The sequence below is a fragment of the Kryptolebias marmoratus genome, linkage group LG2 (genome assembly GCF_001649575.2).
Source record: "Kryptolebias marmoratus isolate JLee-2015 linkage group LG2, ASM164957v2, whole genome shotgun sequence".
Classification (NCBI taxonomy): Eukaryota; Metazoa; Chordata; class Actinopteri; order Cyprinodontiformes; family Rivulidae; genus Kryptolebias; species Kryptolebias marmoratus.
The window spans coordinates 34,817,075-34,839,955 of record NC_051431.1 but is presented as its reverse complement, the minus strand read 5'-3'; the positions used below and the strand labels follow the sequence as shown (position 1 = coordinate 34,839,955).

General features: G+C 40.1%; 2 protein-coding genes across 9 annotated transcripts in view; one reads left to right on the top strand and one right to left on the bottom strand.

The window, feature by feature from the left end:
* mrtfab (myocardin related transcription factor Ab) overlaps nt 1-6,263 on the top strand; it is a 58,952-nt gene extending 52,689 nt beyond the window's left edge. For 5 of the 6 annotated variants that reach the window (XM_017433642.3, XM_017433640.3, XM_017433641.3 and 2 more), the window contains 6 exons: nt 10-213; nt 286-378; nt 1,180-1,320; nt 1,437-1,529; nt 2,740-2,800; nt 4,865-6,263. In XM_017433642.3, the coding sequence (XP_017289131.1) occupies nt 10-213; nt 286-378; nt 1,180-1,320; nt 1,437-1,529; nt 2,740-2,800; nt 4,865-5,442 (1,170 nt within the window). In that variant the 3' untranslated portion in view covers nt 5,443-6,263. The remainder of the gene's footprint in view (nt 1-9; nt 214-285; nt 379-1,179; nt 1,321-1,436; nt 1,530-2,739; nt 2,801-4,864) is intronic. The other variant, XM_017433644.3, reaches the window with a different exon arrangement.
* An 8,040-nt stretch (nt 6,264-14,303) lies between these two features.
* Nucleotides 14,304-22,765, bottom strand: eme1 (essential meiotic structure-specific endonuclease 1). Of its 3 annotated transcripts, none has more exons than XM_017433614.3 (9): nt 22,653-22,765; nt 21,380-22,044; nt 21,122-21,240; nt 20,265-20,354; nt 19,250-19,371; nt 17,878-18,022; nt 17,355-17,470; nt 17,087-17,276; nt 14,304-14,714 (listed from the first exon to the last, which is right to left on the bottom strand). In XM_017433614.3, the coding sequence occupies exons 2-9, from the start codon at nt 22,020-22,022 to the stop codon at nt 14,538-14,540; spliced, it is 1,602 nt and encodes a 533-aa protein (XP_017289103.1). In that variant the 5' UTR covers nt 22,023-22,044; nt 22,653-22,765; the 3' UTR covers nt 14,304-14,537. The 3 variants fall into 3 exon arrangements, with proteins under 3 accessions (XP_017289103.1, XP_024865715.1, XP_037835527.1); XM_025009947.2 differs by having other exon boundaries at nt 14,557-14,727; XM_037979599.1 differs by lacking the exon at nt 14,304-14,714 and adding an exon at nt 14,720-14,809.
* Nucleotides 22,766-22,881: the final 116 nt, after the last annotated feature.

Here is a 22,881-nt window from a genome sequence, read left to right as displayed (position 1 = left end):
TGTTTCCAGGTGACTCCAGTCATCATCAACCAACACAACAGCACTCCACTCCACACTCAGTCCATTTCATTAGACCTCAAGGCCAACAGCACCCCCACACTGGTCACCGACAGCAATGGCAACCACTACCTGATCGCTCTGACCAGTCACGGTGCAGACAGACCGAATGGAGTGTCCTCATTGGCCAAAATCAATAGACACATTACATTGCAGGTACAGAGAATGCTCTGGAAATATGTCCGAAAATCTGTGTCTGTAAATGATCTGATCGTTGTACTGTTTCAGAGATTGCAGTCGACTCCAAGTAAACTCCCGAGTACTGAGAGCAAATCCAAAGAGCAGCCAGAGGTGGAGACTGTGAGCCAACCAGACAGGAAGGTAAAGAAATGCAGTTATGATGCTGAGAACTGAGTGACTTCTGAAAACTAAAATATTAAAGCTAAAAGAAGCAAACAGAAGTAAAAGAAAATAGCAGAGGCTGAAATAATTAGAAGCTAAAATTGATCAGAGTACACAAGCTAAATACTAAAATGTGCACAGAACACAAGTTGTAAGCTAAAATTAGCAGAACTGTAGAAGACAGCTTAAACTAACAGCTGAAATTAGGAAAACAGTTGCTAAAAGCTAAATGGTGCATAAGAAGACAAAAATATAGCAAGTATGTTTAAGCGGATTTCAAAACAATGTTTTGAAGGACTTAAAGAGATCTCAATGCATTTATATGGGGAAATGTTTATGAAAAAAAGTTAGATATTTTGAAAAGTATAAAAATGACAAGAAAAAACAAGTCTTAGCACACTATTCCCAATCAAACTGAACATTTTGAGGCTAAAACAGTATGTAGATGTAGTTAGGTTGCTAAAAATGTAGAAACTACAAACAGGAAAACAACAGTCTGAATGCACATTCAGACTGTTAACTGTTTTCACATTGGAGAGGTTGCCATGAAACGATCTGTTTCTCATAAGAAGCATCTTGTTTCTTTTAATTGAATGTAATCTAAATGGTTGACTGTAATACAGAAAGACTACCTGCACAATGTCCAGCAGTACCATCAACCTGCCACCAGGTGTCAGCACTAACAGTTAAAAACACCCAAATCAACTAAACTTTAAAACACAGCCTGTTTAAAGGTTCACCAAACATCAAATCAGATGTTCATTATTTTGTCCTCCTCAGGGACAGAAGGACGGGCTGCACCTGGACACCAATGGGGTCCAACAGCCAAGTCTGTCCAACACCGCTCCACCCAACCTGCAGCCTTTCTTTGATGACATGTCAGACAGTGACAGCCAAACCAACCTGATGGCATCTCTAAAGGTTAACCCCCCTTCTTCCTCCCATCCATCAGTCTCCCTCTGCACATGGTCTAAACTTTTCTTCTTGTTTCTTCTCTTCTCTCACTTCATCTCTTCATCACCCCACCCCCCTGGCAGAGAGAGGAAGTGTGTCCTCCTTACGACCGGCACACACTCTTCACCCCTCCCTCTCCTAAACCCAACATTTCCCTCTCTCCTCAGCGCTCCAAAGTATGTCCTCTAGTATCTCTCTTTTTCTTCCAATCTTTCTTGCACTAAAGATAATTTTGCATTTTCCACCTCCTCCCACTGAGCTGTGCTTGTGTTACTAAACTTGAAGGTCACAAAGTAGTTTGTTCTCAAAGTGTTTGGGTGGTGTGTGTCTCTGTGTGTGTTGTTTTAACATCTTTACATCTTTCTGACCTCCCCTGGTGACACATCTGTCTAATGTTAGTGCCACTTCATATCTATTTATTATTTTTGTTTGCTTTACTTCAGCCAAAGTCATTACCTAGATCCTAGAAAAGCTCTTGTCAAATATTATAAGAAAATGAGACGTAGACTTGTTGCAGCAGCCACAACACAAGACACATTACAAGACCTTAGTCTGTCCTTCAATCAGGAACATTTTATTCTGGTAACATCTAAAAACCAGGACAACTGGAAGAAATCTGTCTTATGCCTTCACAGTTAATATGAAAATTATTTTAGACTTCAACTACATTACATGCTTGAAGTGGGAGAAAATGTGACATACTGTAAAACCAACAATTGGCAAATTACAATCTATGTCAATGTCAATTTTATTTCTACATAATCAGATCTCACTAATGGCTGTTTTAGCTATCAGTATTAACATTCATACTAGTCAGAAAAAACCTTAATGATATCCATTATTACATGAATAATGTGACAATTCCAGTTGTACAGGCAAAAAAGAAGTTTTGAATATCTACAAAAGTTAAAGTGGCTTGTTTTAAAGTTTATTAGTGAGCATCACTTGTAGACGGCCCCTAAACCGGCAATTCACTGCAAGTGTTGTGTTTCTGTCCATTTCCCTGTTCAAACAGAAAACAGCACCTGCTGCACACAGACACCGATGTTAGAGCATTCTAATCCATTCGAATGGTTTACTAAACTGTGGGTGTTTTTACTGGGGGATTTTAAAGTAACAATCTGAAGACGTAGGAAGAGGCCATACAATTCTGCCCCCTCTTTGTTTGTTTTCAAAAATCATTGTGGAAAATACAAGAACACGGTTAGAGTTGGCATTAAACAAGTTTTTCTAAGTTTTTGAATGTTGCCTGATTTCTCTTTAACATGTTGTAAGAAGTAATTAATTATTTTCTTTAATTAACACAGTCGGGTCTTATGAGACATGTTTCCACCAATCTGAGTTAGTGTGTTGCTGCTGCTGAACTGACTTCCTGTGTGTTCCCAGGAGAACGGTGTAAACAACCAGCAGATGGATGATCTGTTTGACATCCTGCTCAGGAGTGGAGGTAACAAACTCTGTCCCAAATATGGAAGATTTGTTTTTCCTTGTGCCATCAGGCTGAACGCTCTGATTAATCTGAGCAAACAGTAATGTGTCTGGTGTGCCCTTAATTCTGGCAGTTTGCTCGTCCATGGTATCTAAAAAACCCTGAAAAGTTTTAAGTGGTTGATTCAACATTTAATAATCAGAGTGAACGTAAATTGTAGTTATTTTCCTAGTGAAAATGAAACCTTAAAGAAACTCACATTTTAGATAACTACAGTCACATTGTTATTAGTTAAAGTTTATTTTAGATATATTAAAATATATATTATTATTATTATTATTATCTACAATACATATCCAGACTGACCATTAAATGGTAAATAACCACCTAACCCTTTTAGGGGGTTTTAGATATTTTGACCTTTTTTATGACAACATCAACATCGTTCTGTGATCAGATGAATGGAAAATAGAATTTCTTTCTGGAAGCCACAGATGCCATGTCCCCCGTAGGTAGGTAGGTAGGTAGGTACATTTATTTATATAGCACTTTTCAGCATGAGGCGACTCAAAGTGCTTTACACATGCTTTAAACATGACTAAATGTACAGAACTAAACTAAGTGTACAGGAAGATAAAGCTAAACTAAACAGTACCAAATTTTAAATGGTACCACTGGCCCACTAAAACAGCCGATGTAGTAATTACTAAGATAGAGAAAGAGGGAAGGAGGAGGGGGGAGTGAGAGAGATGACAGAAACGAGTGCGACAGCAGAATGAGTATGAGAATGTGTATGTTTGTTTCCAGACGGTAGGAGGCAGTGTGATGCGTTTGTGTGTGTGTGTGTGTGTGTGTGTGTGTGTGTGTTTGTAGAAAAGTCCATGAATCGCGTTCACAGATGTTTACAGGCAAGAGGGCAACGAGCTTCTGTTGACATACAGTTCCAAAGCCCGTACAGTTCCAAAGCCTGCCTCTCTGATGATATGGGGGTGCATGAATGCTTATGGCATGGGCAGCTTTCACATCTGGAAAGGCTTCATCCATGCAGAACAGTATTTACAGGTTTTAGAAGAACATATCCTTTTCAAGGAAGGCCTTGCATGTTACAGCAAGACGATGCTAAAGCAGACACTGGATCCAACAGAGTGGCCTCGTAGTAGAAGAGTCCAGGTGCTAAACTGGCCTGCCTTCAACTGAAAACATTTAACACATCATGACACAAATAATTCAGGACTGTAGAACAGCTAGAATCCTACATTAGACCCAAATGGGACAACATTCCCAAAGGTCTCCTCAGTTCCTAGATGTTTACTGTCACAGAGAGAAAACATGGACCTGTACCAACCTTCATGGGCTACTTTGCTGCTATCAAATTCTAAATTATCTTCTGTATACAACATTTCTTAGTTTAAACATTTGATATGTTTACTATGTTCCATTGTAAATAAAATAGATTTCCAAGATTTGCAAATAATTCCCTCCACCAAGGAGGTTATGTTTTTGGTAGTGATGGTTCGTTGGTTTGTCTGTTTGCAAGATTACTTACAAACTAATGAACAGATTTTGATGAAATTTTCAAGAAATGTTGGTATTGTCACAAGAACCAGTCGATTACATTTTGGTGGTGATCCAGGTGACACTATGGCGTTGGCACGCTCTGAGTGCTTCTAGTTGCATTCTGTTTTTATTTACATTTTACAAAATGTCTCAGCTTTTTCAGAATTGGGGTTGAAGTACAATTGGAACTGTAGATCTTAAATTTTAGTATCTACTTGGAATATTATGTTTAGTGATCTTTTGAATTTCAGTTCTGACTTTTTTTGATCAGGAGAAACTATATAAATGGATTTTAAAAGCTTAGAGACAGGAGTGTGATTTGATTATATAATGAATAACAAATTGGCAAACAGTGCGTGCATGATACATTATTGTTTGGTCAGATTAAAATGAGTCTAACTGCAGCTGAACTTGATGGTACAAATAAATCTGCCCTACCTGAACTTGGAGAAGGACTCATTGTCTCTTCTGTCTGTCTGTCTGTCTGTCTGTCTGTCTTTGGGCTGTTTCTCTGTCCTCCTTCAGAAATCCCCGGCTTCAAGGCCAACCCAGACCCTTCCCTCGCCCCTCTCCACTCTGACCCTCCTTCCCCATCTGCTGCACCTTCCCCACTCCACCTGTCCCCTCCTACCCCCACAGAGCCGCTCGTCTCCCCCCGGCCATCTGCAGGAGAGCCCTGCACGGGCAGCGGGCGATTGGAGGACTTCCTGGAAAGCACCACGGGCACGCCACTGCTGGGCATGGAGCCTGACGGTGGCCTGACGCTGATAGATGACCTCCACAGCCAGATGCTGAGCACTCCTAGCATCCTGGACCACCCGCCCTCTCCCATGGACACATCTGACCTGGGCTTCTCCCCTCCCTCTGCAGGGCTGGACTTTGGCGTCCCCTCCTTAGACAGCATGGACTGGTTGGATATCTCCATGGGGACTGATGGTGGAGGCAGTGAGGAGGACGGAGGTGGAAGGGGAGGGAACGCAGCTGGTGAAAGAGATGGAGGGACGAGTTTAGCTCCGCTGGCGCCACACACCCCCCCGAGTGTGTTTTCGGCTGATTTCCTGGACAGCACAGACCTGCAGCTGCACTGGGAGTCGTGTCTGTAGCTGCAGATGGACCTGTGGTCACTCACACTGTGTACAGGCTCCGGCTTTACTTCACGCACATACTTTTTCTCTATGCTGTCTGTACCACTGCAGGGGGGCACTGACACATGTAAACACTGTCAGTAACACACGATCAGTCTTGGTCTGTTCCTGTCTGCAGGTAAGGGGAAATATGCAAAAACCACAGAAGACACTTCCTGTGTCCTAACCTGCGCGGAAACTGGGTTTAACTGAACCCATGAGAACCATGACTGATTCGGAATGAAAAGGGACTCTCAGTAATGTTTACTCGGGCTCTTTGAGATGGCTGGGTGTGTCAGTACCTCCCAACCTTTGCACTTAATGCTGAATCTGATTGTTTTGAAGGGATGATGAGATCAGCAGCTGAATCTTAGCACTGATTGGTCCGACTGGTTGTGTTCTGCTGATCCCAGCGATGGAATGGAAAGAAAGGCAGCTGTTGCTGGTTATGTCTTTTTACCGTGGCAACCTGAAGCCCACCACACCAGTCAAAACAAAGAACAATCACTGGTTGTCAGCTGCTTTAGAACTGAACCATATCAGGAGCAACGGTTTTAAATGAAGCCTCATTGGAGGTTGTGTATTATCGCTAACATTACGGTAAACCACTATGTATTGCTGTATATGGGGTGTATATTATCAATTGTCCATAAGACTTATTTTTTCTTTGCTGGTTGCTTTAGAGTGGAGCTTGCCAGCTAGGGGACATAGAGTGGGGGTGGGGCTTCTAAAACATTTGGTCCTTGTCATTTTTTTAAAGAAAATACTTAAAAAAAAAATAAACATACCATAAAACCACAGCAGAAGTAATTGTTTTTGTCATTTCCCTGCACATTACTAAACAATATGCACTAAACTTGGCTGATAAGAGTAACTTGGATACAGTCCTAATTAAAGGCCTAGCATTCTTTGAAGGAATGCGTACTGCCCGCCTTCTTTCAGAGTTCTGGACCAAGATCTTATGATGGGGAAATTATGGAGTTGGAGCCATTTTGGTCAAACCTCCAATACAAATTCTATGTTATCTTGTGATTTTTTGCAAGGTGTCATGGGTATAATTTCAATTTAATTCAGGTCATTTTTATAGCACCAAGTCACAACAAAAGGGGTCTCAGGGCATTATACAGAAACATTCACATTCATTCTAAAGAACCAATTAGTAAAAGTTATCTCTCTGATTAAGCCAGCAGATTGTGTTGATTCTTTAGTTCATCACAGCCTCCCACCCTGAGCAGCACACAGACAACAGAGAAATGGAAAAACTCCCTTTTAACAGGAAGAAACCTCCAGTAGAACCAGAACCAGAACCAGCCTCAGGACGAGCAGCCATCTGCTTCGACCAGCTGGGCTTTGAGAGGACAGAGAAGAGACACAGACAAACACAGAATGACTGGTCCAGGTCAAAGACAAAGAAAAACATGTTAATGATAGAAATAATTACAGTAGAGCGAGTAAAGCCAGCAGCAGAGAGAGGACATGTGGTCAGTTTGTCCTCCAGCAGTCTGAGCCTATAGCAGCAGAACTAAGGGAGAGCTCAGGAAACCCAAACCAACCTGAACTATAGGACTGATCAAAAAGGAAAGTCTTAAAAGCAGACAGGGTGTCAGCCTCACAGACAGAAACTGGAAGAGAGGAGCCTGAGAACTGAAAGCTCTGCCTCCTGTTCTACTTTCAGAAACTCTAGGAACCACAAATAAACCTGCAGTCTGAGAGCGAAGTGCTCTGTTAGGAAAATATGGAACAATAAGATGAATAATATACAGTTCTAGCTTCATGAAGGGCCTTCTTGTACATTAGCAAGTTATCTCTCCAGGTTAAATAAAATTAGGTTGCCATAGTGAAGTAATTANATGTTAGAGTTAATTCTATTCTGAATTTGACAGAGAGCCAATGGAGAGAAGCTAAAACTGTAGAAATATGATCTCTCCTCCTGACTCTCACCAGAACTTTGGATCAATTTGACTTTTAAAAGACACCCAGATAATAAGAATTCCAGCAGTCCAGCCTAGACTTGATAAATGTATGGACCAGTTTTTCTGCACCATTTTGAGACAAGATGTTTCTAATTTTAGTGATATTATGTAGGTGGAGGAAAGTGGTCCTGGTAACATTTTTAATATGGAGGATAAAAGACATATCCTGATCCAAAGTAAAACCAAGTGTGGCATTGGCAGATTGACTCAGCTGCAATTCATTCTCCTCTCATTTGGCTCTGGTATTTAAGGTGTCTCCTGTTCTCTGGTCCTCCTGTGAACCCTTAACTGATCTCCTGACGTCTCCGGTGTCTCCCTGTATGGCACCTGTAAATATTTGCACTCACCTGGATCGGAGTTTCACCAAACTGAGCACGATTTGGAAACCTGTAAGTACCACTGCTCCACTGACTCTGGTCTTCGCTCACCTGCACCTCCCTCACTGGGTTAAAGCTCCCGTGAACTCGCCCGCGGCTCAGTAAATCCTCTCTGTGCACATTCATCCAAGGTTCACCTGCCTCCGGAACTCATCCTCCCGGTTCTCCCCACAGCTCAGACCAGCTGTAAACAAACAAGTCTTTTACATACCTGTCCATTTGAGTATCGGTTCCTCCTCTCTGCCGTTAAACTATTGACATCCTATTTCAGTTTGTGATACCAAGGTTCTTTAAATTAGATCTGGAGGCTGATTTAATGCCATCCAGACAGAGTGAAAGGCTGCAACGTTTGTTCCAAAGATGCTCAGGTCCAAAACCACTACCTCTGTCTTGTCTGAGTTTAAAAGCAGAAAATTAAGAGTCATTCAAGTTTTTAAGACAACTTTGCGATCGAAGTAACTGATTGGATTCATCAGGTCTTATAGATAAATGTAACATCTCCATCTCACAAGGAGATGAAAACTTGCTTTAGAGAGGATTTCTACAAGGAGGACCGTGAGGCCCATCAGCAGTCATTGATGGTTGTCAAGTCACAGGATGAAAAACAAAAAACAACTTTCTTTTTTGCAAGGAACAGACAAAAGTAAATACAGACACATGGTAATGACGATGCTAACAGTTTTTTGAAAACACAAGTAGTGTTCAATCAATCAATCAATCAAATTTTATTTGTATAGCACATTTCAGCAGCAAGGCATTTCAAGGTGCTTTACATAATTAAAAAACAAAATAAAAACAGCATGTGACATTGAATAAACAGTAAGAAAGAGACAAAACCCCGCACTCTAACCCTAATTTAGCCATAAGCAACTCTAAACAGGTGGGTTTTAAGTTGAGATTTAAAGGCACCCAGTGTTTCAGCTGTTTTACAGTTTTCTGGAAGTTTGTTCCAAATTTGTGGTGAATAGAAACTGAAAGCTGCTAGTGTTGACATATTCTTATCCCATGATGCTTCTCATTTAGCAGGAGTGTCTATTTTCCTTAATCATTTGTTTTATTTTAATTTATTTGTTTATCAGGAGATTATTTAGTTATATACATTACATTTTGTCAAACTTGTATAACTTCGATTTTATTTTTCAATAAACATAAATCACTATACAAACATAAGAACAAAAAAGAGAAGTAAAAAAAAAAGTGAATAAAAAGAAACATTTAAAAATAAATACAAAAAATAAAAGGAGGAGGTGGGGGGGGGGGGGCTAATAGTGCTGAATAGTGAATAGTTGTGTGATTTTTTTATCACACAGTGGGTTAATTACATCATTCTACACATTATGAGGGCAAAGATTTTAGGTACTCCAAAAAGGGGGTCCACTTGCGAGTAAATTTAGCTGAACTACTCTTCACTGTTAATGAATTTTTTTCTATCCTCAAAAATGTTCTTACAGCGTTAAGCCATTGTAACGTAGATGGAGGTGAAGTAAAATACAGCGTCTAGCAAGGAGAGAACAGAAAGCCAAAACCTGATTTTGCTGGGCGGACAGGTTAAGGGTGGTCGTTGGGACTCCAAAGATGGCGATTAGTGGATCACTTTGGATCTGGGTTTTGAAAATCCCTGAGAGTACAGAAAAGAAATCCCCCAAATTTTTGCAAGCTTAGGCAGAAGAAAAACATAGGACTTAAGTTACAAGGCGATGTCTGACATCTGGCACACTGGTCTAAAATTGAAGGTAAGATTTTAGATAAATGAGATTTTGAAAAGTGGACTCTGTTCGTTACTATAAACTGTACAAGCTGTAACCTAGCACATGGTGTACTTAGACGTATACTGAGAGTTCAGCACCTAATTCACGTTCCCAAGCAGTTCTGGCTTTACCGAATAAGGGGGAAAGAGAGAATTTTTTAACAACAGCATTTGATTAGAGTGAGACACAAATTTAAATTGTGACCAAATCTTAAGTGTAGAGAACACTATGGGATTTGCCGTAACAGAAGATAATTTAACAGGAAGTGATGAACAGATAATCGAGGCAGGCGAAAAAGATGCAGAAATTGATCACCATATCAAATTAGGTGAATTTAGCCAATAAATCAATTTAGAAATATGGGAAGACCAGTAATACAATAGAAAATTGGGTAGGGAAAGACCACCATGAGGGGTGAACTGTTGCAGTAGAGAGAGTCTCAGTCTGGGAGCCTTTCCACTTCACAAAAAAGAAGAAACCATCCAAGGTCTTGAAGAACTGCATAGGCAGCAATAAGGGGACACACTGATATAAAAAGAGAAATCTGGGTAACACATTCATTTTAATAACATTAATCCTACCAGTTAATGACAGAGGGAGAGAGTTCCACCTCTGAAGATCTGATGCAGTTTGTGAGACCAGGAGAGCAAAGTATGTGTAATATTAATACCTAAGTACTTAAACCCTGAGGGGCTGAGTTTAAACGGAATGTCAGACTGCCTGAGATAACAAATTTACTGAATAGCATTCACTTTTAAGTAGATTAATGTTATAGCCAGAGAGAGATCCAAATGTTTTCAGAACCTTTAAAATTGGAGGGAGACTACACAGGGGGTCCGAAAAATACAAAAGAAGGTCATCTGCGTACAAGGATAGTTTCAGCTCAGCACCAGAACAGATCATTCCATGAAAATTCCTAAATCATTTTAACAGTAACGTTTTTGACCATAAAAGTGACAACGAAGGGCATTGGTTGAGGTGGATGACACTAAATATATTTCAGTAAATGTATATGGGTTTAATAATCAGAGATTTTTGTTCCAACCGAAAACTCAGATCGAAGACTTGAAGAACATCTACTCAAGTGATAAAGTAATTGTTGCAGATGACTGTAGTACCGAATGAACAAAGAGAGGTTTCCATCTCACTATAATTCTCATCACTTCAATCAATCAATCACAGATTTTTCTAGCTCTCTTGATCTTATTGATATTTGGCGTAAACCTAATCCTGGAAACCTTCTTTATACCTGGAGCAACCCAGAACGCTCTGAACAGTCCAGATTAGATTATTATTAGATAACCAGTAATTTGGTCCCCTTAGCATCCAGCTCTCCTCACACTGACCAGTGCTTTAACATGTTCGGTCTCCCCTGATAATAGATCACCAGGATCAAGAATATTCCACTGGAAATGTAATAGTAACCTTTTAAAAAACTCAAACTGTTGCAAAAGAATACAATCATTTATTTCTGAAATAAAAACTATGATTGACTTATTTCCTACTAGTAAATAGGAATGGTTAAAATTTAACATTAGAAAATTTGCCATTAAAGAAGGAAAACTAATGCCTAGTAAACGGAGACAATAGCAGGTTGAAATAATTTCCAAAATAAACTCATTGTGCAGCTTAACTCAACTAAATGAGGAAAACTCTCTTTGTCGCTGTATTTAGCGAGTATTCAGATCCATCTGGCCATTTTTTTAAAGCGACTAGCGACTAGCGACAAATCTACTGACTTTTTTCTGTGTTATTGGAGACTTTGGCGGCTAAATGTGAGAAAGCATCAATCATTCTGCAGCATGCTATAAGCCCCGCCCACTTCCCCAAGTTCTGACAGCTGTCAATCTCACAGCAGAGAGGAGACCCGCTCCACTCTGTGTCCACAGTGGCGCAAATCCAGAAGCATTTTCTGTATTTCCCAGCTGTCTGCGCATGTGTAAATGATATGATNAGCTGTCAATCTCACAGCAGAGAGGAGAGCCGCTCCACTCTGTGTCCACAGTGGCGCAAATCCCGTAGCATTTTTTGTATTTCCCAGCTGTCTGCGCATGTGTAAATGATATGATCGATAACAGAGACATGTCACTGATCAGGCGCCCCTCCGCTCCTTCATCTCCCCTCCTGTTGCACTCCCCTCGAGCACGTGCGGGAGCGCGATTGTTTTCCATTGAATCGTGTTGTCATTTGATGACAGCGAGCTAAAGATGGAGAGGCAGAAAACTGAAGACGCAGAAGGATAAAGATGAAAAAAGCTTTTCAAAGTGTTTGAAAGACAGCAGAAAGTTCTGTCTGAGCATCAAGACGAGGCCTGGAAATGTTTAGGTTACAACTGTTTACTGATCAGTATTTACAACAGAACACAGCATGACAGGAAAAATAAAGGAACTTGTTTGTGTTAGTTTGTTGTTCAGACAGTAATCATTTGTTGAACTTGATGGTGAATCATAAAGCAGATAAATTACAGAAGTTGGGAGTTTAAATGTCTCCTCTGGGATATAAATCTACAGAGATGCTGTGATGAATCTGATAAATCTGATCAGATGAAGTGTCCAATCAGTAACTGATATCCAACAAGGATATCATTTAAAATTAAGATTTCATGTTTTTTATATGTGGTTTGACTGCTGTTTTTTTCAAACCTCCTGAACACAAAGTTCATGTTATTCAGCTGAGAGGATAGAGAGAAAGAATCAGGACAGACAGTAAGGAGACAGGTTGGTCCAATACAGTGGTTCCCAAAGTGTGGGGCAGAATTTTATGTAATCCCAGAAGTAAATCTTTGGGAACCACTGGTCTAATATGAGCTGGAAGTGTAGAAACAGCCACTTAATACCAAGTGATTAATATAAAAGTATTATTTATATTTTAAAAAGTGCATAAGCAAGATGTGTAATTTATTTACACATCTTGCTAATGTAATGTGTCTGCATACCCCTCAGAAAGTAGGTAGCTGCACCTCTGCATGTCCACGTTGCAAATGAAATATTGGTGTGCTGCCGCTGACGCCGTCCTGGATTACAAAGCGGGATGTAAATATAATTTTAATATATTGTCTTTTCACTGACTATGTAGTGCTAATATAAATCCCTCTGGTTCGTACCCTGAATAAAAGAGGAGGGTTGAATGTAGAGCTGGCAATTCCACGACACAAAACTGTCTTTTGGAGGGAATGGAAATCCTCTTACCCTCCCTGTTTCAAAAAATGGCTTAATGACATGGTGTCCTGTATTTATCTTGAAGAGATTCGGTACTCTTTGTCAGACAACCATCATAAGTTTCTTGAGGTGTGGGGCCCTTTCAAAACATATATACAAAGTAGTGGACTAAAACGATTAGCTTGATCATTCGATCTGTTTTTTTTTTTTTTATTTTTTTTTATTTACCAATATTATTGTGTATATATGTATGTAAGTGTATGTGTATATATATATGTATGTATGTGTATGTGTATATATATATATATATATATATATATATATATATATATTATTTTTATTCTCTTCTACTTTCACCTGTAATTAATGTTTTGTTGCTTTGTGATGCACGGTTTGAGACACGTTGTCTCCTGAACTGCCTGTTGTCACTTTTGACTCTGTCTCGTGCTTGATTACACATGTTGGACTGATGGATACATTCTTATCTTCTTCTATTACTTTACCAGTATGCTGACGGACTATTCTGAGTGGTTGGTCTTGTTCATTTTTGTTTTTAGTGTTAGTCTTTGTTTATTTTGTTTTGATATTTGTCTTCCTTAGTTGTTTGTGTCAAAAAAAAAGTTGTATTTGAAAAATTATAAATAAAGTATTAAAAAAACAACAAAAAAAAACAAAAAACTGTCTTTTGGTTCAATTTGATATTCTAACAAATTAATTTATGTAGGGTGGGTTCAGGCAAAGCAATAAAGTTATAAAATTATTTCATAAAGTTAATTTGTAGTTCTAAACGTATTTTGAGTGTTTTTTAATAATTTTTTGTCTTGCCAAGGTTGATATTCTTCTCTCCTACAGCCTGATCAACATCACCAAATATGCAAATTAGGTGATGACGTCATCTAACAACTTCTAGCTTTTGAACGCATTTCCACCAGTATATATGAACTTTTTACTAGTTTGTATGAAAGGTAAAGCTTTTCACCAGTTTATATGAACAGATCTCACGATGAGAGCTTTTTAATAGGTTATATAAGAGGTAGATGTTTACGTGAGAGCTTTTCACTAGTGTTTGTGCAAGGTTTTCAGTATGGTATGTGGAAGACTTTAATTTCATGTGTGTATGGACATTTCTGATTTATGTCCCTGGTGGCACCCGATAAGCCACTGTCTCTCCTCCAGCATCAACAATTTTGGCATATGCTTTTTCATTTTATTATCTTTGTTGTATTTAGACTTATTTGCTATGCTTTGAAAACAAAATGTCCCTGCGATGGACTTGCAACCTGTCCAGGCTGTCCGCCGCCTCTCGCATAGTGACTGCTGGAGATGGGCACCAGCTCCCTGCGACCCGGAAAGAAGTGGGTAAAGTAAATGGATGGATGGATGAAGTTGTTAAGTCTACAACTTTGGCAAAGTTTCTTAACTTACTTGAAATATCAACGGTAATTGGTATTACATTGAAAAAAGGCAAATTTGTAAATTCACTGTCATACCACAAAAGTGAAGTTTTAGGACCCAAATAGTGTTTTTCCTATTTTGTTTAGTATTAAAAAGTTGGGAAAGTACAGCTTTAACCATTTTTTTTCGTAAAAGCAGCAAATACAGGAAAGTTCTCCCAGTGTCCCTGTACATGGAAACTGGCATTATTCTATTATTTCAGAGAGCAGAATGTTTCATGAAAAACAGTTTGTTTGTTTAAAATGGTAGTTTTAATACAGCTTCAATAAAATGAATATGATAAAAACTTCAAAACATTTGAACTAAGAGCTGTAAAGAAAAACGAAACAGTAATGCAGATCCTGACAGGATTATTTAGAAAGTTCAGGGTCTGGCATCCAGAATGTGTTCAGGATCGCAGGAATGCATCATCAGATAAAGGCGTTTGGAGAGCTCTGGGCCAACTCTTCGACTTGTGGCAGTGATGCCTTCTCCCCGGCGGATCAGAAGGTCAGACAGCAGAGAAACCTTCTGGCTTTCAGTCCTGCACTGATTGTAAGCCTGTGAACACACACTAAATGATGGTTACATTTCCATAGAAGTCTGTCTTGGCTTCACTGGCACCCAGATGTTTCCTTTGTGACAATATGAAGAATCTGCACTGACAAAAACAGATTAAAAACTGATGGCAATCTTACTTTAGTTTAAAGAGTTAAAGCAATTTTACCATAAACACTACCAGCAAAAAATGTAACTCAAGGAAGAGGCCAGGGTTAGTAAAGAAGACAGGGGTGAGGCATGTGTCCTATCCACATCTTGTTATATACAGTGATGGTCCACAGGGCTGTGAATCTGCATACAGGGGCCCCGCAGGGAACTAGGCTGGCACTGTTCCTGTTTACCATCTACTCTGTAGACTTCATCATCAACACCTCACACAGCCATCTCCAGATGTTCTCCGATGACTCTGCCTTAGCCTCATCACAGAAGGAGAGGACACAGAGTACACACAGCAGACAGAAGATCTTGTGGATTAGTGTCAGTTTAACCAACCCCAGATCAACGCAGGCAAAACTAGGGAACTGGTGGTAGATTTCTGCAGGTGGAGACACACCACAAAAAGTACCTACAGTAGCACCTGAGTGTTCACCTGAACAATAAACTGGACTGGACACACAACACCAGTGCACTCTACAGGAAGGGTCAGAGCATACTCCCTTTGGAGTGCAGGGGGCACTAGTGAAGGCTCGCCGCAATTTCTACCTGGCAGACTCACCCAGCTGCCCGGCATCAATCATTATGGATCCTCGCTCCCAGCTGCCAAATCATGTCCAGGTGCAGGATATAAGGCTCCCCGGCCATGGCTCCTCCTGCTCGCCAGCCAAGTCTCGTCCCACCGCCTCCCCGATCTCCAACGCTCCTCTGGACTCCCCTTCCTCGTCCTCCACGCCACCACCAGGTCCGGGTCCCGGGGGATGACTACCCTAATCTCTCACCCTACTTCGATCATTCAAGCTCACAGCGGTTCTCTGCAAACTCGTCTCCTGCCGGGGCCCGAGCGCCAAAGACCTCTAACCAATAAAACACTCTAGTTGTCTTTATCTCTCCGTGTGAGTCTCTCCAAGGTTGAAATGAAGACCTTTGAGACAGCCTTATTTTATGGTGTGGTCTGCTGGAGCAACTGAGAGAAAACTTCCTCATCAGGAAGGCCAGCTCTGTCCTGGGATACCCCTCTGGATTAAGTGCAGGTGAAGGGAGACGAGAGAACTGAGAAAACCTTCCACATTCACATGATAATGCTGGGATCACAATCACTGTTTAGACGAGACTGGAAAAGTCGTTGGACAAGCGGTACTTTCCATGCCAGGTCACTTGCTGGTGTTGTCATTTTTGTTTTTCAACATGTGAATGAACGCAGACACTCCAGTCTCGAGGATGAGAACAGTTACATCCAAAATGGTGAATACACAAACAACTGATGGAGGAGAAGGTGGAGATAGAAAACATTTACTAATTTTAGAATTAATGTAAATGCTTTTGTACAGTGCTCTCGGTTGGCTTTCTGTGAATTGGTGATATATAACTAAACTGAACTGAATTCAAATAAAGACTTACTTTTTAATCACAGATGTACAGTTTTTCACTCTGAATTTTTGTTACAATTGTATAGTTTTTTTTATTTTTTAGGCCCAAGCACTACAGACAACGTGAACGCCTCTTTAAATGAGTGTTTCTTCTCGTGCAGAATCGACTGCCTTTGTGGGGACTTAAACATGCTCAGAAATATACAAAACTTTGGCAACACCTTAAAAGTAAGTAAATATTTTGCTCCTATAAGAGCAAAAAAACTGACTCAGCAGCACCACCTGTTTTTGGTGACACAAAGACATGTAGAAAAAGTCCTTTTGAGGTATGGTCTAAACCCAACAGGAAGTTGGCCATTTTGGATCAAATACATCATTTTGAGGATTTACACATGTAGTAATTCCTAGAAACTCCTAGAAATTTTGAAGTATTGGCTTCAGACTTGGCCAGTATACTATTAGGGCATGGATTGTAAGAGTTTGAATTTCCTTCATAAGGTGTGGGCGTGGCTAGACCTCAAACTTTGACTTCTCACAATGAAACAAAGATTTGCTATAACAGACACATAAAACATTTGATCTTCATGAAAATGCATGTTTGATCACACCTCAGTCCTCAAAATGTCGATGTGGTCATGGTCCTAGCCCTGGCCACTGAGAACAGGAAGCCACATATCAACTTAAAACAACATGTGGAGGTTACATGGTATTAAAAACTGACTTACTGCTGTAGGGTGAGGTCACCATCTCAACGTGACACTAATTATTGGTGTATGTTTTATCCAGTCTGCAACAAAATGCCTTTGCAGCATCTTCAGTCATCTGTAAATGTGTGAGCAGAATACACACCTTCCTGAGAAGCTGGGGTGAAGGATAAGCTGCCAGGATGGCAGCAGCCATGTCCGGACTGACTCTGTTGAGCTGTTGAATCTGTCTCTTCCACACCTGCAGCAGACCTTTACCAGCTTTATCAACTCGCTGGCCCCCCGCCCACTCAGTCTCCAGACAGAAGGAGAAGCCGGTCTTCTCTCGCTCTCTCCTGCACACAAACAGAGGACTGTGGAAACAGCTCTGCTCTGACAGGTGCCATGTTCGGCAAAGACCTCAGGCTGCTCACTTGAAAGGTGCCTCTGCAACAGCTTTGGTTGTCATAACGATGTAATCTGAGAACTCCTTCCATGTCGATGAGAACTGGACCGAGACGCTGGTGTGAAGCTGGAGGTGCACCAGTGCCTGATGGGATCAGTAAAAGAGGAAAGAACTACCTCAGTAATAAACTCAATATTCACCAATAAAACAAAACAAACTCCACTGTGTCTGTTTATGCATCTAGATATAACTGAAACAAAAAGATGGAAACCAAACCTTTAAAAAAGCCTTATTTTGAATGTTATGACTTTGACATACAACCAAACACCTGATTCACTTTTCAACATGCCTGCTACAGCCAACCAACCCTCAGAAACACAGAAACGGCTGAAACTCAGTCAGTTTTACAGATATTGAGCTAAAATTTGATGTGGTAGTAATATCACATTAGATTGCTCAAAAAGTTAATGTTGAGTCAATGCTGACCAACTAATATTTTTGACTTTTCTTTTTTAAATATTCATAAAAAAATACTGCTGTACAACACCTACCTCCTCCACATCAACCCTGGAAACTTCAGGTAACAACTCAGCTCCATCTTTCTTGCGTTCTTTCTTCTGTTTTCCTGTCCCCATCTCCTCCCCCCTACTAGCCTCCCTCTCCCTGAACCTCTTCTGGTTGTGAGACTTCTTCCCCCTGGAAACAAAGGAAATGAAGCTTTGCTCTCTGATCAGCCACTGTACACACAACGACACACATCAACATGAGCAAACACAGGTGTATGAACAAGCTTTCAAGTGTCCGAATATTATCAGACCAATTATCCTGTCTTGGTCCATAGAATTGTTTTCATGATTAAAAGTCAAGCCTTCCTGGAAGGAATGCATATCACCCGCTGCCTTTCATGCCAGAGTTTTCAGACTAAGATCATCTTACTGTGAAAAACGGTGAGAAATTTGGTCAAACCTTGAAAATGACGCTATGACTGACCTTTGGTCAGTTTAACAGATATTGAGCTAAAATGTGGTGTGGTAGTAGCTGAGAGTGATTCACAACACACACTCTGGGCGCTAACAGATCCTGTGACACTGCATGAGATTGTGCACAATGTTATACACAACATCTCTTTTCAGCATCAGAGAATTTTAGATGAAAACTCTGGCATGAAAGTTGGCAAACAATATGCATTCTTTACAGGAATGCTAGGCCTTTAATTGGTTCAATTATTTGGTTTAATGACTGGACAAAATGTTTCCAATGGTTCCTTTTTTAAATCCTCTTTGTGAGACCAAAAGACTTCTCTTTTAATTGTTGCTCTCCGTCTAGAGAAGCAAACAAACGAGCAACTATTGATCTTTGTCCAGAAAATAAACAAATGACAATAAGAATCAGTCGTATCCAGTAGGCTGTGGAAATAAATAGACATTTAAAAGGATAACTTCTTTTTTTCTATAAATTGTTAAAAAAAAAACTAAACATTTTTTTCTTCTTTTTTTTTTAAATGGCTGCCATTTTAACAGATTTGGACCCCTATAATAAAGAAATGCATATCGCCCATCACCTTTCATACCAGAGTTTCAGACCAAGATCTTCTTATGTTGGAAATGATGGAATTTAAGTCATTTTGGTCAAACCTTGAAAATAATATACGAGCTCTATGTTACACTCAGAGTTTATGATGTGAATGAGTCTCAGCTACTACCACATTAAATTCTAGCACAACATCTTTTTTCTAGGGTGGCCATCTTGAACTGGGTTGGCTCCAAAAGTTAATCAGTTCTAGATCCAATGGTCCCTTAAGGTTTCAATAAAATTTGATGGTACATGAGATATTTTGCTAACAGGCACAAAGACAATTCCGTGTTTGTTTGAGCCCAGACATATGTTAGTCAGTACGACTCCTGATCCATCCGTCCTTGTCACCTGAAATATTTCTCCAGCTCGATGACTGCCAGGCTGAGGACTTTGCTGGGATGTCTCCTTTGCTGCTGCTGGACCCAGGTCGTCAGGGTGGGACCACAGTCTGACCTGCCATGCCTTGCTTCCTGGGTTAAAGGGAAAAGCTGGGTTTAGATGTGTGTGCATATTGAAAATGGAAACATATGGGTTTTTTTTACGTATCAAATAGAGAAAGACTGCAGAATTCTTTTATAATTTATATTTCTAAGACAAACTAGAACCTTTCTGATGACATTTTGGAGGGTACCAACAAACTGCACGAAACTCCAACATCCATCAACTTTCTTCTAAAAAATCCAAAAGGAATCAGAAACTTGCTTTTGTAATAACTGAAGCTGAGACAGACTCAGACTCCTAATATTGTCCGCCACCAAAAAGCAAAAGGACAATTATGTTTTGTTTCTACACTTTTCCATTTTTGAGCCAGTTTTTATGTTAAAACATCTGGAAATTTGCTGTGAATGATTTACAGTGCTGCTTTCATTATCTGTATACTACATACAGTACATCATAAAAAATGTAAAAAAGATATACTACAGAAAACAATGCTTTAAAAAAAAAAAGTTTAAACTTTAGTTTATGTTACTAATGTTAGAGTTGAAGTCTTTTTAATAGCAAGTGATGGACTAAAGAAAAGCCTGTGTATGTTTTAGAGCTGAGCTACATAGATCCATCTTCTTCTGCTTATCCAGCAGCGATTGTTTCTCGAAGGTCATTGCTGCATCACAATCTTGATTGGTTAACACACATCTGTCTGCTCCAGAGCAGCAAACAAACATAACTCCTGATTTTTTGGAGGCCCTCACACTGATGATGATCAGTGCATCATAGCAGCACTTGGATGATGTTTTCCTTCTGGTTTGCATTTTTGTTTAAAAAACAATGATGTGAACTCTGTTGTGTGTTCAACTGGACATTTATAATGGTTTTTAAAAAACAAAAAAAAACAAACAACAAATGATCAGCAGCACTAACTCACCTGGATATAGTTGCAGATCAGAGTAATGAAGTTGTCTACAGTCATCTGCATGACAACATGGGCCTCTGGTACACACACTCCATCATCCATCTGAAACACAGGGGATTGGCTGGGTATTATAGTCTAATCATGCTCACAATGAGGCTGATGATATTTGCAGCAAAGAATCATAACAACTTGGAACAATCCCAGTTCTGAAAAAAGTTGGGACATTGGTTAAAATGTAAATAAAAAAAAATGTAAAGATTTTCAAATCTCAAACCCATATTTTATTTACATTAGAGCAGAGGTTCACCAATCTGTTCGAATTTGTCCAAAATTAGTGGAATAATTTCAGAATGATGTTCTCAATGGAAAATTGGGAAGAAGTCTGCAGAGCAGAATAAGATGCTACAAGAAGCAATCACTGTTTTCACCCTCCTGAAGGTCTCGTAACTGAAGAGAGGAAGAGAAGACCTTGTAACTTCAGGTCCATTCGACCTGAAGACCACAGGAAGGTTAAACAACTAACTAGTCTCTGCTTTTACTTTTTACATCTTACTTCATTTAACAATAAACTATCTAAATGATTCATGCTGCATGTTGTCTGCACCTTTCGGATTCATCCTACACAAACACACTAATTGTATACTGAGTAAATATGCCTTATTGTGCAAGTACTGTATCGTTTTGTATTGTTCTATACCTGAGACACCACCAGCCAGACACATTTCTTGCGTATCCTTTACATACTTGGTCAATTAATATGATTTTGATTTAAGCACTTCATATATTTACTGTTCCATTGCAAAAAATGTTTTCTGTTTTTATTTGCATTTTACATTTTTTAGTCTTCAGACTGTACATTTATTCTCTACCTGAGCTCTCCTTGCCCAGCTAACACTGCGAGGGAGGGCTTGTTTCTCAATGGCACAGCTACAACCCAGAGCCTGCACTGAAGCCAACAGAGTTCCCCCTCCTTCCAACTGCAGGAGAGCTGCAAACACAAGCACTGTTAGATCACCTGAGCTGAGGATAAACAACACATTTCATTTTCAATACATCTGCGAGGCATGATCTGCTTTGAAAGGACAGTCATCCTCAGTGAGATTTCGTGTCTAATGTTTTCTCCTCACCTGGATCAACAGCCACCACCATATGCTTAATGCACTCCTCTGGCCTAAGGGCCTTGGCAGCATCTGCCAGAGCTCTCCTCTCTGCCTTCTCCCTCTCTTGTTCTTGCCTAAGAGACATCTTTTCCTCCTTCTGTGTGTCTCTGAGATGCCGCCTCCTTACAATCTCCTCCCTGGAATCCTGGATCTCCTCCGCTGTCCTCTTGGTTGCTTTTTTTTTGGTGGGAGAGAGAAGACCAAGTGGACCATCCTCAAACTCCCCTTTGGTTGTTTGTTTCACCTGATGCAAGCTGGTCAGTGTAGGTGGCAAACACAGCTCAGCACCGTTACCCTTGGGGATGGCAGAGGAGGTGCTAATCAAACTGTTCTGTCTGTGTTGGAGTCTCTGTGTCAGAGGAACATAGGGCACGTCGTCATCTGAATCACTACTTATCATTACTAGTGTAGAAGCTTTTCCAGCGCGTGTCCCTGAATCACTGGCCCCCAGGGAGGAGATGGCTGATGGTGCAGCATCAGATCCACCAGAGTCTGGTTTCTCTGGGCTTCTCTGACACTTTTGGTTGGAGTATCCACTTGGCTGCAGGAAGGTGAACACTGGCAGCTCCTCATCCAGGTCACTGGTGCAGTCGCTGTCACATCCCATCATGCTCTTATCTCCAGACAAGCCACTGCACACAATGCAAAAAAAAGCAAAGAACTGTAGTAAAACTCATCAATTACAGCTTGATTCCTCTCAACAAAGGGGACCTTTTCTACATGTTGGCAGAAAAAAACACTAAGTTTCTTATAAAAATGTATAAAATTCAGTACATGTTTGATAATTAAGACGTAAATGACACCTGACAGACAAAAAGTCTGAAATAATAACCGAGTCTAAGTGGTCTGGTGGAGTTAGCAACAGGGACATAATTATAGAATCCGGGACTGCACATTGCGGGTTTTCTTTACACCTCCTACTACAAAGACGTATGGTGTTGCCAGGTAAAATAAGGAGGACCCGAATTACAGAGTCGCTTGTGGCTAAATAGATACATAACTTTGAGGAGCTTACAATAAAGAAATTATGCAGACATCGAGTTTGACTCGACAAAAAGACAAAAGGATACATAACACGAGCAGTACTGCAGACATGAAGCCAGTTCAAAAAGAAGTTAGCAAACGTTAGATTAGCTGGATGCCGCTTCAATAAACAAAACAAAACAAAACCACCAACTCCTTATACAAACTTCTAAATATAGCGGGTTACAAGACTTATTTGTTTATTTATTTTACATACCACAGAACGTAGAAAGTATTAGTTCCAATTCATGCAATCGTTTGTTTGACTCTCCCGGGTAATGTTGCGTTTAATGGTAATTGGACAACTGAAAACTTTCTCGCGCTGCCCTAAAGAAGTTTAAAATCAAATGAATCATTGCACAAGAGAAAAGCTCAAATTATTTGGAACAGCAGAAATAAAAGTTACCGATAAAAGTCATACTTTGAGGTTTTTTAACTTTTTTATT

Bases quoted from the DNA above. Each gene is read 5' to 3' on its own strand.
- eme1 (XM_017433614.3), bottom strand. From the start codon at position 22,022: ATGATGGGATGTGACAGCGACTGCACCAGTGACCTGGATGAGGAGCTG. The intron at 20,355-21,121 runs GTAGAGAATAAA...CCTGTGTTTCAG, and splicing joins GCTGGGCAAGGAGAGCTCAG to ATGGATGATGGAGTGTGTGT. The intron at 17,471-17,877 runs GTAGGTGTTGTA...TGATCCCATCAG, and splicing joins CCAGGGTTGATGTGGAGGAG to GCACTGGTGCACCTCCAGCT.